The sequence below is a fragment of the Microcaecilia unicolor genome, chromosome 9 (assembly GCF_901765095.1).
Source record: "Microcaecilia unicolor chromosome 9, aMicUni1.1, whole genome shotgun sequence".
NCBI classification, from domain to species: Eukaryota; Metazoa; Chordata; class Amphibia; order Gymnophiona; family Siphonopidae; genus Microcaecilia; species Microcaecilia unicolor.
Window position 1 is genome coordinate 32,449,697 of NC_044039.1, and position 19,202 is coordinate 32,468,898.

General features: G+C 42.6%; 2 protein-coding genes across 8 annotated transcripts in view; one reads left to right on the forward strand and one right to left on the reverse strand.

The window, feature by feature from the left end:
* ACTR6 (actin related protein 6) overlaps positions 1-897 on the reverse strand; it is a 57,055-nt gene extending 56,158 nt beyond the window's left edge. Inside the window, exon 1 of the mRNA XM_030215152.1 lies at positions 710-897. Coding sequence (XP_030071012.1) covers positions 710-777 — 68 coding nt within the window. The 5' untranslated portion in view covers positions 778-897. The remainder of the gene's footprint in view (positions 1-709) is intronic.
* A 276-nt stretch (positions 898-1,173) lies between these two features.
* Positions 1,174-19,202, forward strand: part of TCP11L2 (t-complex 11 like 2) — a 49,955-nt gene continuing 31,926 nt past the window's right edge. For 2 of the 7 annotated variants that reach the window (XM_030215057.1, XM_030215063.1), the window contains exon 1: positions 15,245-15,639. The gene's annotated coding sequence lies outside the window, so the exon portion shown is untranslated. Of the gene's footprint in view, positions 1,371-12,474; positions 12,868-14,931; positions 15,218-15,244; positions 15,640-15,664; positions 15,705-19,202 lie in introns of those variants that run through there. The other 5 variants (XM_030215058.1, XM_030215060.1, XM_030215061.1 and 2 more) reach the window with 5 other exon arrangements.

Here is a 19,202-nt window from a genome sequence, read left to right on the forward strand (position 1 = left end):
GTAAGCTCTTTGAGCAGGGACTGTCTTTCTTCTATGTTTGTGCAGCGCTGCGTACACTTTGTAGCGCTATAGAAATGCTAAATAGTAGTAGTAGTACACTGGGCAGTGGTCCTGATGCACGCACCTAGCTGCAAGATGGTAGGTGCGGGACAGCAAACTGTAGCCAAAAAAACAAAACAAACCCTAGTAGGTTACCTAGCTGATGAGGGGAGTGCAAGGCAGGCTAAGGTGTACAAGAACTATGGCACACCTCCCTAGCTGGTTCAACGCAGAGTGCACTACTGGCTTCTCAGGCTCAGATGTTTCCTTAATTTCTACTGTTAAATTGTTTGAATAAAGCTGTGGCCTAGTATCTCACAAATTTCACCTTAATACCTGCCCCAATGATCGCACCTGCCATGCTTGGGCCCGAAGGAGGAGTGTCTGCCTATGTTAATACAACTTCATTGACACTTCTGTATTGCCACCCACAAGAAACTACAAACTGCTGTCAGAAGCATAGCCCAAAAGTCACAATCTATAGGGCCACAAGAGACGCGAAAGAGGCTGAAAGGGCACAGGGGCGACCATGAACTCCAACTGAAACACGAGGCAGCTTATTATCCTCCTTTTTCTGGAGCGATAGAGTAACCACCCTAAACTTATATCACCAACCCACCGTTACAATATACGGTTTATCCCTGCGGATAAGGACAACTGGAGCACTTACCTAACCTGACCGTGGCTATAGCCAATCTTTAAGGTATAGGCTCCATTATCCAAAACTAACGTAGTCATTGTCGATAATTACTATAACATCAGTAACTGCCACTTAAAAAAATAAAAAGCGCTCCGCAACACTATACAGCCGGAAGACGTGCAGCACAGCGCAGTAGGCAGCGCACGACAATAGCCTGCCAAGTGCATACTGGGTAAGTAAAGGCTTTTAAAGGGGGAGGGACTAAGCACAACGCTATTACGTATATTTCTCGGGCTGCGTTGTTCAGCCGCTTGACCCCGCCCCCTGTTAGCAAGAGAGGAGGTGGAACCACGGCTCAGCTCGCTCGCGTCATAGTTCACAGCTTCTTCTGGCCTGGTGTCCGAGGCCTTGCGGGATATGGATACTACTGAAAAGTTATGAGGGAATTCTAGGGGGGGAGGGACTAAGCACAACGCTATTATCTTTCTCGGGCTGCATTGTTCAGCCGCTTAACCCCGCCTCTTGTTAGTAAGAGTAGGTGGAACCAGGGCTCAGCTCGCTCGCGTCGTAGTTCAGAGCTTCTTCTGGCCTGGTGTCTGAGGCCTTGCGAGACATGGATACGACTGAAACTTATAAGAGGGAATTCTAGGGGAGAAAGAAGGGCAATGGAAGTTCATGTATACACGCCGAAGTAAGGGAGCTGTTATTTTTTTTAACGGAATACAACTAAAATGTACATAAAAAGAAAAAAAATAAGTGTACAGGAGCAGCAATAGAAATAAAAATTGCCTACCTGTAAGGGTAGTTCTCCTTGGACAGATGATCTTGCAGCCACACAAATGAAGTGACTCTCCCATGACGTCACTGACCCTCCAGGACCAATACCAAAGCATTAAGCTTAAAAAGCTATCACAGTATGCGTGCGTGCAGATTACCGCTGTAGTCCACACTGAGGCTTATTTTCAAAGCACTTAGCCTCCCAAAGTTCCATAGAAACATATGGAACTTAGCCTCCCAAAGTGCTTTGAAAATATGCCTCACTATATACCATCAGGCAAGAAACGCCCCTTTTCAGTTTGATATAATAGCTAGCGGCAACTTAAGAGAGGGTTAGGAGGGATTGTGTGGCTTGCAAGATCATCTTTCCAAGGAGAACTACCTTACAGGTAGGCAACTTTAATTTCTCCCAGGACAGAGTATCTTGCAGCCACACAAATGAAGACTCCCAAGCTACACAGGTAATAGATTATGAAGCATACATATGTCTATTGAAAAAATAACTGGTACCTGTGTGAGGAGGAGGTGGTAGTTGACGCCTCTGAGTACAGAAGAAAGGACAGTATGACCAAAAACTGCATCAGTAAATGAAGTTGTATCAATGCAATAATGTTTCATAAAAGTATGCACTGTTGACCACGTAGCTGCTCTACAAAAGTCTTGTAAGGAAGTTCTTTGCAAGTGAGCCCTTGTGGCCACCATGGCCCAGAGATTATGAGCTGTGACATGAGGAATGTTTGAGGGATTAGATGGCTGTGCAAGTTGATAACATAAGGTGATACACTTTGCAATCCACTGGGATAGAGTTCCTTTCATCACTGGTTGCGGTTGAAGAGTAGACCGAAGTGAAAGAAATAATTGAGAAGGTCTATTCTTGGATTTGGTTCTATTCAGATAAATGTTTAGAGCTCTCAGACAGTCCAGAATATGAAACCTCTTATGATCCTCAGAATCATGTGGAGGAGGATAAAAAGTTGGAAGTATTATTACTTGATTTAAGTGAGAAGGTGAGACTACCTTAGGTAAGAACTTTGGGTGAGTGCGAAGCACGGCCTTATCATGGAGTAATTGAGTATATGGTGGATAGTGGATGAGAGCTTGGATCTCACCAATATGGCGTGCTGAAGTCAAAGTTACTAAAAACAGTGTTTTCCAAGTAAGATATCTGAGTTCCATGCTGTGAAGTGGCTTGAAAGGAGAAGTCATAAGCGCATTCAGCACTAAATTAAGGTCCCATGCTGGAGCTGGTGGACGAATGGGAGGGTAAAGGTGCATAAGTCCTTTAAGGCATCTTTTTTTTTTTTTGTTACATTTGTACCCCGCACTTTTTCCCACTCATGGCAGGCTCAATGCAGCAGGCAATGGAGGGTTAAGTGACTTGCCCAGAGTCACAAGGAGCTGCCTGTGCCGGGAATCGAACTCAGTTCCTCAGTTCCCCAGGACCAAAGTCCACCACCCTAACCACTAGGCCACTCCTCTTTTTGAAACAGGATGTTGCATGAGGGTCAAATCGTCCACCGGGTCATGGAACACTGAGAGAGCTGATAAATGAAGTCTTATCAATGAGTATGATAACCCTGATTTGGAAAGATGGAGAAGATAATCTAAGACACGAGATAGAGAAGCAGTGTCGGTGGAGACGGTAACGGAAACACCAGCTGGAGAAACGCTTCCATTTTGCTGTGTAAGATTTCAGAGTGGAGTCTTTTCTAGAGGCGAGGAGAACTCTAAGAACGCCCTGTGAGAATATCATGCTTGATTGGGACCAATCAGCCAAGCCGTGAGGCAGAGAGATATGACGTCTTGGTGAAGAAGACTGCCTTGTTGTGTTATCAGATCCGGATCCAGCGGAAGTGGAAGAGGGGGCCGCAAAGTTAGGTTTAGGAGAAACGTGAACCATGCCTGTCTTGGCCAATAAGGAGCTATCAACAAAAGAGATGCTTTTTCTGATTTCACCTTGTGGAGCATTTTGGAAATGAATGGAATTGGAGGAAAGGCATAGAGAAGGCCTTCTGTCCATGGAATTTGGAAAGCGTCTTCTGCTATTCCGTTCGGACTGGAAAACTTTGAGCAAAATCTACGTTTGGCGTTGAGAGGGGACGCAAACAGGTCGAGAGGCTGACACCACTTGCTGAAGAGAGCGTGCGTAACAGTGGTCTTGAGTGTGTGGCTGTAATTTTCTGCTGAGTGAATCCGCTAAGGCATTTTGCACCCCGGGTAGGTAGGATGCTGAGATTGTGGACTGGAGACCTAAGACCACATCCAGATATGTAGAGCTTCCATGCATATCTGTCGAGACCCGGTACCCCCTTGCTTGTTGATATAGTACATTGCCACCTAATTGTCCGTTTGAACGTGAATTTGTTGATGAGAGAGGTGAGTGTGAAACGCGTGAAGAGCCAACTTGATGGCTCGCACCTCCAGGAGATTGATACTGTATGATGTTTCTTCATGAGTCCAAAGACCTTGTGTCTTGTAAGAGTTCATGTGTGCTCCCCACCCCTGTTTGGATGCATCAGTGGTTAGGTAAATTGAAGGTAGAGGAGGTCAAAACTGCATACCTTGAAGGAGATGTGGGGTGTGAGTCCACCATTGCAGAGAAGTTTTCAGACTGTGAGAAAGTTCTATCTTTGTTGACATAGGATGAAGAGCTGGGATCCATCGGTCCCTCAGGTGTCACTGTAAAGGCCTCGTATGTAGTCTTGCTAAAGGTAATGGTATAGCAGCCGCCATATGACCCAGAAAGACTAATAATGTCCGAGCTGTGGTGAACGATACATGATTCAGGTGAGAAATGAGAATGTGAATTTGTGTGGCTCTGCTGAGAGGCAAGTACGCTAGCGTCTGAGGTGTATGAAGAACTGCTCCTATGAACTCGAGTCATTGAACTGGAAGGAGTTGAGATTTTTCCGAGTTGATGAGGAACCCAAGAATCTTGAGGAGAGAGGTGACCTTCTGCAGTGTTTGGAGAGCGTCTTGAGCAGTTGGTGATGAGATGAGCCAATCATCTAGATAAGGGAAAATCGTTATTCTCTGTTGACGAAGATGGGCTATGATCGTGATTGTGAACATCCTTGGCGCTGAAGAGAGGCCGAACGGGAGAACTCGAAATTGCTAATGATAAGAATCCACTTGAAAACGAAGATACCTTCTGGACGAATGGTGAATAGGAGTGTGTAAATATGCGTCTTGAAGGTCGAGAGACACCAGCCAGGCATTTTGATCTAGAAGTGGGAGAATCGTTCGGAGAGTTGTCATTCTGAATTTTTCTTTTTTGAGAAATTTGTTTAGGGATCTTAAATCCAGAATAGAGTGTAGATCGCCGTTCTTTTTCAGAATAAGAAAGAATCTGGAATAAAATTCTGTGTTCCGGTGAGATTCCTGTACTGGTTCGATTGCATTGATTTACAGGAGACAGGAGATTTCTTCCTGAAGGAGATGAAGGTGACAGGAAGGAACCTGAGAGGTGACAATGTGCGTGTGAGGCTGAGGATTCGCAAAGTGAAGATGGTATCCCTGGTGTACAATCGAAAGGACCCATTTGTCTGAAGTGATAAGGGACCACTGAGGAGCAAAAAATTGAAGACGGCCTCCAACTGGTAGGGCTATGGCAACTGCCAGGTCAAAAAGAAGATAAGGGTTTGGGCGCCATAATGGGTGCTGGCTTAGGTGTTCTCCTTTCTCTATATGACTTCTTTGACTGCTGAGGCCTATTTGGCTTATTGTTGTATTTGTAGTTAGAGTTGTACCTATTGAAAGGGTATGGTTTACGAGAATTGTATCTCCTTTTAGAAGTGACATATGATGAATGTTGAAAAGAAGATCTAGGCTTGTTGAGATTGTCATCTTCTAAAGTATCTAGAGTTGTGCAATCCTGTTTGATGTTATTGATAATGTCTTTAACCCTATCACCAAAGAGATTGGCCCCTCTACAAGGAGCATCAGCTACCCGGTTGTGAACATCTTCGCGGAGACCTGACGCTTTTTACCAAGCCAAACGTCTTGTGGAAATGCCCACCGCACACCTCTAACTGAAGTGTCATAAGAATCGTGGGCAGCTCTGATTAAATTAGTTGTACATTCTTCTAGGTTTTGGAGTAATGGTCACAGTTGAGGTTGCATTGTAGCTGGGAGAGAATCAAACGCTTTAGACAAACTGTCCAGTATGGTGAATTGATAGTCGGTATAATGAAAAATATGAAGCCCTATCCGGGCATTGAGCATGGCACTTTGATACATTTTCTTGTCCCAATAAGTCCATGAGCTTCATTTCCTTAGTTGGTGGAAAATTAGAATGGTCCCGTGAGCTCTTATGCTTACGCATGGCTGAATGAACTACTATAGATTGATGAGATAGCTGCGGCTTACCAAATCCCAAAGTGTCCTGGACCTTGTATTTTGTATCTAGACTCTTTTTTTTGTAGGCATAGATGTGTGGAGTAGACCAAACAATTTTATGTTGATCTTCAAGGACATCATGTAATGGCAATGCTATTATTTCCTTCGGTGCTTCCTTGTAGTGAAGAACTTATAGCTTCTTTGATCGTGGATCAGATTGAGAAGTTGAATGAATGTCCAAAGCTGATGTCAACTTGAGGAGAAATTTGGGATAAGAAGTATCTTCAGGTTGAAATGACTTAGATGGTTGCGGAGGAGAGGGGTCAGAAGGTAAACCCGTAGTGCCCACATCGTGATCAGAATGGTTATAAGAAGAAGAACACCTAGAGTGACCCTGAGAATGTAGAGGAGAAGATTCATAGTCCGAAAAAATTTCTGCTGCCATGGATTCTGATGTAGACACTGACCATGAACATTTCCTATGAGATGAAGGAGCAGAATGTGAGAAGGCAGCTGCCGAGTCTGAAGGTACCTGAGAAGTCGAGCGCTGTTGGCGAGACTGCTGGTTCTGATTTTTTAATAAAAAATCACGAAGGAGATGGAGAATATCTTGATTAGATTGTGACACTTGAAAAGATGAGGAGATATTGGCGGTAGGCATTGTGCCTAAAACCGCTGAGTTATGCTTAGGAGACACCACTTGATTGTTTAAATCCTGTCTGCATTCTGGAGAGAGAGACGGTATGTGATTTGGAGTAGTCTGAGTAGGAGAAGGAGAAGAGGAGCCATTCAGTCCACTTTGCAGACTTCACTTACCTAAGAACCAAATGGTAGAACTCCTTACCGTCTAAAATAATAAGTATATAGGAATATGCCAAATTCCGCAAAATTCTTAAATTGTTCCTCTTCAAACAAACCCTCACAACCATATCTCAAACAAACAACTAATTCTTCGTGAATTAGTTATTACTTTATTTATCATTAACCTTCACAATGCTTCATGTACAATTTCTCATTCATCATAGATTTTCCAAATGTTGAATATTCATAGTTATTCCAGTACGTCTATGATATTGTGTTGTATAATTGAGTTCTTACAAAAAATGACTTTCTTATGCATTAGTCTCTGTTATGTATCCTATACTGTTTATTGTAAGCCACATTGAACTCAAACTTGTTTGGGATAATGTGGGATATAAATGACACAAATAAATAAATAAAACTGCTGAGAGGAAGCATTGTGCTGGTGAGAAGGGGAGGAGCTAGATCGGTTCCAATGAGAAGGGGAGGGGCTAACTTGATGGGAGTGGGAGGAGCCAGCTCGATGACAAGAATGGGAGGAGTTCTGTCAGTGCCGATGAGTAGGAGAAGAGCTCCTTCTGTGTCCAGAGAATGATGGTGCTGACGAGAGTGAGCTCTGTGATGATGAGGCAGTGAAGAATCAGATCGTTGCCGATGAGAGTGAGAAGATTCGGTGCCATGCTGAAGATCAGTCAGCATTTTCGCTCGTTTAGCAGGAGATTTTGTCAGCCCCGATGGAGGAAATATAGGGGGGGGTGTCCTGCATCTGAGTCTCAGCACCTGACAACAGAAGTAGTAAATTTTGGTGGCAGAGACTGAGGAGAAATCAACAGGAGTTGAACAGGCTGCTGATTCATGATAGAAACTGCACCCTCTGAACTTTTACCAGGCAGAGGTTCGTCGGAGTGTTTTCTTTTGCTTGTAGCTTTCTTACCAAGTTGTTTAGAGGATGTCTGATGAGGTAACTCGTCGACGACGGCTCTCATCTTAAGATCTGTAATTTTTCGTGTTCGAGGGAGCATGCTAGCACACTTGTCACAGTTGGAATCTAAGTGTGCTTTCCCCAGACAGGGAACAACATACTGATCGTGAGGATCTAAGTTAGACATTTTATTATTACAGTCTTTGCAGCGTTTGAAGCCCTGTTTCTTTGCTGACATGACATGGAAGAGAAAAACTGCCAAATTTAATTCCTTAATGAAGGAGTGAAATTGTGGAGAAGAAAACAAAAATGTAAGAAAAAAATATATATTATAATCGCGAGAAAACAGCACTGGAGAATATTGAGTCGGCAGATCTGACCGTCAGCGCGGAAAGAAATAAACAAACTGAAAAGGGGCGGTCCTTGCCTGATGGTATATAGTGTGAACTAGAGTGGGAATCTGCATGCGCACATAATGTGATAGCTTTTTAAGCTTAATGCATTGGTATTGGTCCGGGTCAGTGACCTCACGGGAGAGTCACTTCATTTCTGTGTCTGCAAGATACTCTGTCCAGGGAGAACCAGAAATCACAAAAATCAATCTATAACATAGCATTTTGTCTTGAACATGTTACATAAGAAAGGAAACAGTTATTAGATACTGCTTCTAGGTGAAAAGCCTGCTTATATTAGTTTTTATGACTCTAAGGGGCTAATTTTCAAAGCACTTAGCCTTACAAAGTTCCATAGTAACCTATGGAACTTTGTAAGCTAAGTGCTTTGAAAATACGCCTCTAAATCACTTTGTTGAGTTTTACAAAAGGCGGAATAGAAAGTACTTAAAAAAAAACCCATAAATGACATCAATCAGTAAGAACAGCCTCTGAGCTAAAGGCCTTCTGATATAAATATGCCTTCAGCTTTCTCTTGAAGTCTGTTGTGTCAGTCATTGTCCATTTGTCCTTAACACTAGAGGAAGATGGTTCCAATTTCTAGGCTTCTATAGAAAAAAGAAGCAGCTCTGTTCTCAGGAAAATTTATTTTCTTCACTGATGAAATAAATTTAAAAATATGGCCAAGCAGGAAGAATGCTCTTGCTTCCTTGTTGGACAGAGTTGATAACTGAAAAACACCTCATAGGAAGTTATTCAGATGTTAAGCTACAGTGCATAGAATGAATGGTCAGTGTATTGAACAGACTTCGAATGGAGGAGACAGAGGTAAAAAAATATATCAGAATATGAAAAATCGGAGTTAGGGGAGATCAAGATGGCGTCCACGGGAGGAGCTGCGTTTTGAGGTTCTGAGACACGAGAAGGTCTGCCTGGCGTTTTTCCTTTCCCTACCCCAATTATGGTTAAGAGGAAAGGAAAGATCGGTGCTAAAGCCGCTCCTAGCACTGGGGAAACCACATCGCTAAAGCAGCCTACCTTAGAAGTCTTTGGACTACAAACGTTGGGACCACAAGTTTTTGCCCAGGTTGGATCCCCGAAACAACAGCTTACCGGAGAACTTGGCGCGGAGGCGATATCGCTGAGTCCGCCTAATAGAGTTGCGCCGCCGAGACCGGGTGGAGAGACGGACCCTACAGGAGAACTTCATCTGGATAGTTTTGACGCAGGCAGCGGCCCTGTGGGATTTTCGACGCCAGACGCGGCGACGTCCGAGCGCAAGGCGGGAAGAGTGGAGAGTGTACCCGCTTCCATTCAGACGCCTTCACCAGCGAGACTCGGCGAACTAATTAGACCAGCAACTGTTACATTGGATACCCTATGGGATGCCATCCAGACAATGAATGTTTCCCTGCAAAAGATTTCATCTGAATTGACTGCTGAAGTGAAGGATGTTAAACATTCTCAACAACTAATGGAGTCGAGAACGGCGAAGCAAGAGGAGAAAAGTGAGTTAAATTCTATTGCAATTAAAAAATTACAAACTCTAGTTGACAATGTTCTTATGGAGAAAGAAAGGGACCAAAGGAAAGTAGAATTTTTGGATAACCAACTTAGACGAAATAACTTGCGATTCTTAAACTTTCCTAAAAGCCCTCTATTACCTCCATTAGAGATGTTACAGAAATATTTCCTAGAAATCTTAAAGATTCCAAAAGAAGCTTTTCCTCCGATTGTTAAAGTTTATTATATTACTGGAATTAAAACAAATCTGGAGATTGCTCCAGATTTAAATCTCACTCAAATTCTTGAAACATCATTAGAGACTATAACTGAACGCACTACTCTCCTGGTATCCTTTGCATTCGAGACTGATCGAAATAATATATTTCGCCTTTACTTCAAATTTAGGGAAGCTCAATTCTTTGGCTCAAAGATACAGATTTTTCCTGACGTCAGCAAATCTACACAAAAGAAAAGGCGAGAATTTTTGGGGCTTAGGCCTCGAACTCTCTCCCTGGGAGGATCATTTAAGCTGAAATTTGCATGCAGATGTATTGTTTCTTTTGGTAATGTTCATTATGTTTTTTTTTATCCAGAAAAATTGAAGCTCCTATTAGTAAGTAAAGAAAGCAGGGATCTTCAAGCCTTGGAGGCATCAGTAGGGAATTGAAACCGCAGGCAAACTTGTGATTCTGTCCTCCTTAAGTTTATTGTAAGAGTTTCTTTACTCTTTTTGTTTCCTATGATCAATACCTTGTATCTTGATCATTTATAGTGGACTAAGTAAGAAAGATATTTTGAAAATCCATGGAAATGTAATGGATGATTCTTTAATCTTTTGGATGTATTTCCTGATTTCTATACATTTATTATTGTGAATGTATTATTTTGAAATTTAATAAATAAAATAATAAAAATAAAAAAGAATATGAAAAATCATGGGAGAAGCAGAGAGGATCCTTATTTCCAGGGGACTAAGGGTAAAGCAACGTACAGCAGTACATGGTCAGTCCTGCACTCCCCCTTCCTCCTGCCCCAAGTGCATCAGTGTAGGATTTCTAACCTACTACTTATTTCTATAGTACTATTAGATGTAAATAGTTTTGTACAAATACACATAACTTCTGAAGAGCTAGCAGTTTAGTGAAAATATACAGATCAGACAAATAAGAGACTCAAATTTATTATAGAAAAATCATTATTATTAATTTGGATTTTGCTCACACCTTTTTCAGTAGAAGCTCAAGGTGAGTTACATTCAGGTACACTGGATATTTCTCTGTCCCAGGTGGGCTCACAATCTAAGCTTGTACCTGAGGCAATGGAGGGTTAAGTGATTTGTCCAAGATCACAAAGAGCAGTAGTGGGATTTGAACCAGCCACCTCTGGAGTTCAAGACCGGTGCTCTAACCACTAGTCCGCTCCTGATCAGGAAGAACTAGAGGTTGTTTAAAAGACGCTTCAGAAAGGTAGGGTTTTAGGCAGAATTTGAATATGGTCCAAGAATAAGCTAGTCCAAATTCTATCAGATGTATAAGTCAGTGGTTCCCAAAGCAGATTTTTGCCTTAGCATGTCAGCTGCTGGCAGAAAGAAGAGTGGGCAGGGGGAAGAGAACCAGAACAACTGCAGCTGCCTCTTCTTCCTACCCCACTGGGCATTGTCCTCCAGTCTGCAAGAAGATGTATTTATTTATTTATTTATTTATTTGTTTGTTACATTGTACCCCACACTTTCCCACTCAGCAGGTTCAATGCGGCTTACACAGTAGTAGGATTGTAAAGTGTAGAAAGTACAGGCTAAGCTGAGCAGAGTAAAGGAGATGCAGCATAATGGAGATGTGCAGGTAGGTAATAATATGAGGAGAAGGGGTAAGGTGGTAGGAGGATGTGCCAGTTTTAGGCTAGATAGAGATGGTCAGGGTAAGCATAGTGAAAATTGGAGGAGACGTGGTCTGAGTCATTGCTGTTGTTGCAGGATCAAGTAATGAATTGATGGGTTCGTAGAGTTAGGACGTAGTGTTTGGGTAAGCTTCCTTGAATAGATGAGTTTTCAGAGATTTTCTGAAGGGTAGGTAGTCCTTAATAGAGCGGCAAGATGAGGCAAGAAGTGATTTTTACTTCTTGTTTCCTTCTCTGTCAGTTTTCCTCTGAGGTCAGAACCATCTGGTGGACTTTTAACATGTATTTATATTATAATAGGGGACCCAAAGTAATTGGTTGGATAGGGCATACCAAAGGATTAATACTGCCCTATGAGCTGGAAATTAACGATGGAGAGGAAAAGAACAGCAAAATGCAGCTTGTTTATCAAATGGAGTTCACAATGATATAAGAGAAGTATGAGGGAGCTGCTAAGTGAATGCACTTCTAGTTGAATAGAAGCTTGGTCTGTGTGCAGAAGCAGATGGTGAGCCACGGCAGTGTCCTGAGAAGGGAGAGAATAGGTACACTGTCATTATGACATTTAAGGAACATAAGTCTTGCAGCTGAATTTTGACTATACTGTGGAGAGAGATGGGTTCAATGGGAAAGCTAGAAGAAGCAGGTTGCAGTAGTCTAAATGGGAGAGGAGGAGAGAATGAATAAAGGTTTTGATATTGTATTCAGATAGGAAATGAGATTATGATAATGTAAAAGAGAAGTGACATATTTCAACAGGGTTTTGGATGTGTGTAGAAAAAGAGACGAATTGAAGCTGATCCCCAGGATTCAGTTCCAAGGGACCTGGAGGATGACACTATGATAGTGTCCCACAAAGATGGAAAAGGAGAAGAAGAAAGTGGATTTTGGAGAAGATACAAAGTTCTGTCTTGGCCATGTTAGGTTTAAGGAAACAGTGGACTTTGGAAGCTAAATTACACAGAATGTCACCAAATCCAGCATAAAGGGGCAGATAAGTATTTCAGTAAAGGACACTTTAATAAAAATGCAAACAATAAAATTAATGAATGTAATAAAACACATAAGGAACTCTGTCAGGTCACTTTGAAAGTTCTTATATGTTTTCTTATGTTTATTGTATTGCTTGTGTATTAATTGTGTTGCTTCTGTTTTTATTAAAGCATCCTTTACTGGACTACTTGTCTGCCCCTTTGTATTGGATTTGATGACATCCTTCCTACTTTGGCTCTCTTCACATCTTCTGTGGATAACATTATGTTCTGTGAATGGTTCCCTTCTCTCTTCTGCTAGTTTAAGATAGCAGTGGGACATCCAGGTGGTGATACTGGATAAGCAAACTAGGATTCAGGCCTGGATTTGTGGTGAAATTTCAAGTGCAAAGAGGTAAACCCTGAGAGTTGCCAGAAAAAAAATGGTACTGAAGGCAATGGGAACAAATCAGTGCATCAAAGGACCAAGTGTAGAGAAAGAAGAGGGTCCAGAACAGAGCCCTGAGGTACACCAACTGATGAGAAAGCAGTGGGGGAGGATACACTAGAAGCACAACGAAAGAGGTAAGAGAAAAACCAAGATGGTTTGGAATCATAAAAATCAAGTGAGGACAACCTGATCATCAGTTGGGGAAAGGGGATGTCTGAGAGGAGTCTAACACCAAAGCCCAAGCTGCCGCATATGCCGCTTTACACACCTGCATGGAAATGGGGTTTGCGGGAATCCCCTCCAGGGCTGTGGGATTCCCGCGTGGACCGAAGCAGTTCCTGTGAGGTTCCCGTGAACAGTGTAAGCTGTACCTGTGCCAACCTCTCACCTACCAAGTTCTTTGAGTGCCGCCTCCTCCTCCTCCTTGCTCAACAGAAAATACAATAAATAACTTAAAACATAAAACAACCACAAAACACTAACAGAGACATGTTCTTTCAATTTTTTTCCAAATAGGAGCCTGCTTAACTACATTACTACATTTTAAATTCCTTCTGAACGAATGTGCTTTTAATTGTTTCCTGAATGCCAAATAAGAATCCATTTCCTAAGTTCAAGAGGCAGTGCATTCCACAAACTAGGACCCATTACTTTGGCATGTAGAATTCCTTAATCCAAGTAGGCTGAAAGAAGAAAAACTAGGAATCTCCCACAAAACTTTATCTGAGGATCTCAATGTCCTAACATTGATAACTCCTTAAATTAGATGTTAAAATAGGAGCTTCATTGATACAATCCTTAAAGTAGATGTTAAAATAGAAGGATCTTCATTCTTTAAAATTTTAGAACTAATGTCAAGATCTTAAAATAAATCTGCATATTGATAGGCAACCAGTTTAAATCAGATAAAACAGGAGCGACATGATTAAATCTTGGGTTATTCTGCTCAGGATGCGCCTAGAAAGTTATTATTTCTACTTGAAATTTTTTGAGGTTTTATCTTGTAGTCAGTGAATTGCTTAGAAGTTTAATTCAGAAAAATTATTTGGTCTAATGATTTATTATTATTTATGTTGGCTAATTTTGTAGGTTAATTATTCATTTTATACATTTTATTTTCATATTTTTGATTTATGTACTGCTGTAAATTGCCTTTATATATTAGAATAGGTGGCCAGTAAATACAGTATAAATAAAAATTACTGTTGATTGGAATTAAAAATGTGAGCATTCTATTGGTTAAAAACAATATAGAGAACACTAAGGGGTCCTTTTACTAGGTTGCAGTAAAAATAGGCCTTAATGCAGCCTTATGCAGGTCTTTCCCCCTGCACTAAGGTCATTTCTACCATGGCCTTAAAGCCTCAATTTTAGTTTTTTTTCCATTAACGGCCATTAGTGTGCAGCCATTTTTTTAAATTACTGTGGGAGCACGTAACACCCAGAGCTACCAAGTTACCCATTTCAGGAGGGAGACTGTTTGGCCGGTCCTGGATTTCTCCCAACCTCATCCTGGTGCATTATGGTACCTGCAGCACTGATTTCAATGGATAGAATCATGGACTACAAGTCCCACACTGCTTTGGGATGTAAGTTTAAAACCAGGACCTGCCAAAAGAGTCTCCCTCCTGGAATGGGTAACTTGGCAGCTCTGTAACATCTATGGTGTAAACAGTAAGGACTCCTGTGTTATCTGTATACTAACCAGTTAGCATGTGGTAATGTAGATGCTCTTACTGATTAGCAGAACACCGACTCTGCCCGACACACTCCCTCAAAAAATATAAAAAAATAGCTCATGATTAGCGCATGCATATTGAAAAACTATGGAATGCCAAAGAGGGTAGAAGATAACGACTTCCAAGCAAGGAGTAGAAATTTAAAGATTATTTTTTGAAGCACCAGGATAAGACCGGACACGGAGAGACGTTTCAGTGGACACAGCCGCCTGCTTCGGGGGGGGGGGGGGGGGCACAATGAACATTCTGAAGACTACAACACTGTATGCAGTATCTGGTGCAATAACTGGATTTTTGACAAAAAAGTTGACAGGACACTGCTCATAACTGTGCGGTATGTTGAACTAAAGCAACGCCAAAATCTTTGACTATTGTTTTCCAGTAGCGTTTGCTATTGTTGTGGGTGAACTAAAACGGCGTCAAGCTCCGCCTACTGGCTTCAGCTCATATAATGGACTAGATGGGTTCAATTCGTCTCCTGTTTATCCAACTTCCATGGTTCATACGAGGCTGCGACTTCGCCCCCTGCCTGAAGCAGTGACAGCAGCGCCAAAACTGGCCATTCCAGCGGGAAGCGTCATTTCCGTAAACATGTGACGTACTACATCGGACTCTACCATTGAACCACGTTGTCAAGCTCTGCGATCTAACAGCTACATTTAAAACTCAGACCCTGGACTCGAAAGGTGTCTTGTTGTCACAAAAGGCCTTGCTGTTTTCTCTGTCCAAATCCAATTAGTATGCGGTATGTTTCTGGTAATCGGTAGGTCTTTCCCCCACGAGCGCCATTTAGTCCAGTCTAGCTGGTGAGAGTAATTGGAGAAAGGAGCCCTTTAAACTGCCAAAAAAAGATAGACGGACACGGGATCCTTAGTCTTTTAGAGTGTGAGAGACAAAGAAGTGGAGGCCGCAGAAAGAAGATCCGCAGTACTGTGAAGTTGTATCAAGCCAGCAAGGAAGAAAGAATCATCTACCGCGACAAAGGAGGGTAGAAAAATACAAACGTGAGACAGGAAGAGAGACCTGTAGGCAAAGAACGAGACAGGAGAGGAAACCGAGTCAGATAGAAAAACAGCGATAGCGACTTATAGGTGGGAGAACAGAAACAGACCCAGGTCAGAAAGAGTAAGAGATATCCAAGAAGGTGAGAAGCACAGCAAACCCGTGGTGAGTGCTCGTCCGTTCATTGCTGCTACCACGGTCCAATGTCCATCTTTTCCCCCTCCTGCGAGGTAACCCCTGTGACCCTTCGTTTTTGAAACATTTCATGAGCGTGCCTTAGCCTGTTACGCTATTTAAATTGATTAAAATGTTTGTACCTAGTATACATGTTTTTTGAAAGATTGTCTTCATTGTGCATGCCTTTCACTAAAGGGGGGGGGGGGGGGAGCACAGCTCGAGCCTCCATACCTTTCACATAAGTTTTTGTCTTCGAGCCATTTATTTAAAAACATTTATGCCCTTAGAGGGGGAGGGGGGGTTAGGTGGCATCTGCCGTGCTTTTTTTCTGTTTACACGTTCTCATTTTGTTTTTCCTCCGTCGCTAGTTGCCTAGGGATTTGTTTGTTGTCGCTCGTTTTTCTTTTTTTTTTAACCTCAGTAGCCCCTTCTGATTTTGTTTTGATGGTGCTTGGTCACGTGCTCCGGTGACGTAATCAGCTCTTCGGTACCGAGGCAACGGCTTCCCCTTCGAACTCGGCCTTTTAGGGGCTGCCTGAGCTAGTAGTTTGCATGATATCTGGAAATTCGGGGGCGGTGCCAGCGCCTGTAGCCAATCGGCTTTTCGGGTGAATGAAGCAGCCTATAGTTGTTCTATTGTTATCTGTCTAATCTAGTCTTCCCCCTCGCCTCCCCCGTGGGAGCAGGTTTAAAAAACAAGTTTAAAGGGCAGAAGATAAGTGAGAAGAAAGGTCGTCGGCAAAAGTGTGTGCGTGTGCAAGTGTGCTGCGGCACTAAGTTATTTAAATTTTCATCAGCAAGATCCATCATCAAATTACTGTCATAATATCGTATTTTTTGTTCTTAATCTGAACAGTTTCTTGTCTAAAGACAGCGCCTATATTTATCAACAGGGCTGTTTTTGATCAGAACCCAAATCATACAGTGTGAGTAAAGGTCAGATTCCTTTGCCAATTGCACTTTTGGTTGTGTTTAAAACGTCGAGTCTGTATAGATGCCAAGTTACCCAGTTCCAGGCTGGAGACTTTTGGCCAGTTCTGGCTTTGAACTTGCACCTCAAAGCAGTATGGGATTTGTAGTGCCTGATCCTATCCATTGGAAATCCCATAATGCACCATGATGGGGTAGGGATCTCCAGCTTAGAACTGGGTAACTTGACAACTAGTCTGTAAAAGGAGACTTTCCCTCTTTCCTTTAATGTTACCATGGATAGTTAGAGATTGAAGACTCTTGCACACTGCAGGGCATGTGACATAAGATGCCTTTGGGCATCATCTTATCAGAATGGTGCCTATATTATTAAGGATACGTCAGATGTGTAACTGCAGTCTAAAAATAATTGCCTGGCTGCCACAGCAGTGAGGGGCCCAAATTGAAGACCTTAAAGGGCTAGTGTCACAAGTAAATGAGTATTAAGAGAGAATGATCCCTGCAGGCTGTCTGCTAAGGGATATCCTTAGTTCCAGTTTTCATCAGTTGAAATGATAATTTTAAAGATTAAGGGGCTGATGGTCAAAACCTAATGCTGGCATTAGGGCCGATTAGCACAGGATAAATTGTGGAGCTAGTCCTATTTATCCTGGAATCCTTTTGATAAAGCAAGGCTATGATGCACCTTGAAGGTGACAATCCAGGAGTGGAAGCATTGACATAGTAACATAGTAACATAGTAGATGACGGCAGAAAAAGACCTGCACGGTCCATCCAGTCTGCCCAACAAGATAACTCATATTTGCTGCTTTTTGTGTAAACCCTACTTTGATTTGTACCTATGCTCTTCAGGGCACAGACCGTATAAGTCTGCCCCGCACTATCCCCGCCTCCCAACCACCAGCCCCACCTCCCAACCACCGGCTCTGGCACAGGCACAGACCGTATAAGTCTGCCCAGCACTATCCTCACCTCCCCAGCCCTGCCTCCCAACCCCGGCTCTGGCACAGACTGTACAAGTCTGTCCAGCACTATCCCCGCCTCCCAACCACCAGTCTCGCTTCCCACCACCGACTCTGGCACAGACCGTATAAGTCTGCCCAGCCCTATCCCCGCCTCCCAACCTCCAGCCCCGCCTCCCGATCTTGACTAAGCTCCTGAGGATCCATTCCTTCGGCACAGGATTCCTTTATGCTTATCCCACGCATTTTTGAATTCCGTTACCATTTTCATGAGGTCCAGTTATTAATTTAATGTAGAAAATTAAAACAGACACACTCCAGGGAAAACAACACTCAGACTTCCCTTGGAATAGATAGCAAATAGACGATATAAAACCAAGGGACCTTAGTAGAAGGATAAATAGAGAAGTAGTATACTATGCTATACTTTGTATTGATATTTGAATATTTTTACTGCTGTAATTGCCTATTGCTCTTGTTTGATCTATTTTTACTGTACACCGCCTTGAGTAAATTCCTTCAAAAAGGCGGTAAATAAATCCTAATAAAAAAAATTAGGTAATTTGCTATGCCCTCCTAATGCTCGAACAACCACAAACCCTGCTCTTACCACTGGAAACGTACCGCCAGCTTGGAGCTGGCATTGGGGTGGGGGGAGGTTGAAGAGGATTTTTTTTATTTATTTTTAGTTTAAAGTCTGCTGGTTTTAATTTTTTTTTTTGAAAGTAGAAGAAAGCTTGTGCAAGCCTTTAAGTGCCAGTACTGAGAGAAAGAAATGTGCACGAGTGTGAGCAAACCCGAAAGTGAAAGCACATATTGGCACGTCTTTTCTGCGCTTAAATATGTCTTCCATTAAAAAAATGTGAAAAGCTTATATTTATTTATTCCTCGCACTTCATATACCACAAATAGATGTAAAACAGGCGACTAAGTGGTTTACAATAAAAGCATACCAGAACTGATGGAGGAGGAAGAGAGAAGGAAAGGCTAGATAGAGGGCAGGTCAAAAGCCAGAGAGGAGATAAGTTTTAAGGAGAGCTTTAAAAGATTGAAGGGAGGAAGAGGATCTGAGGAGGGGGGAAGAGAATTTAAAAGCTTGGGGCTAAGATAACTAAGGGGTCCTTTTACCAAGCTACGGTAAAAAGGGCCCTGCGGTAGTGGCGGGGACCATTTTTCCTGCGCGCCAGTGCCCTTTTCACCACAGTGAGTAAAAAGCCTCTAAAACAGTGGTCATGTGGTAAGAGTACTCTTACCGTGTGGCCACGTGGTGGGGGAGAACTTAACCGCCATCCATTGAGATGGCGGTAAGCGCTCCTGCAGTAACCGGGCAGCATACGGTGATGCCCGATTACTGCCAGGTTAGCGCCATGCTATTAACAGAATATTTCCTGGCACGTTGGAAATGGTGCATTCTTGAGCCGGAACTACTACTGATGGCCGTGTTGGGCTAGCGGTAATTCAGGGATAGCTTACCAACGCTTTATAAAAGGGCTCCTAAAGGTGGTGGTATGAGAAATGGTGAGATATAAAGCTGAAGGAGAGGTGACACACAACAAGTTGTCAGAGGAGGACCGTAGGAGACAGGAAGAGCAGAGGGAAGGTGAGGTTTGAATACGAGCATAAGCAGTTTATAGCGAATTTGGGAAGAAAGAGGAAGGC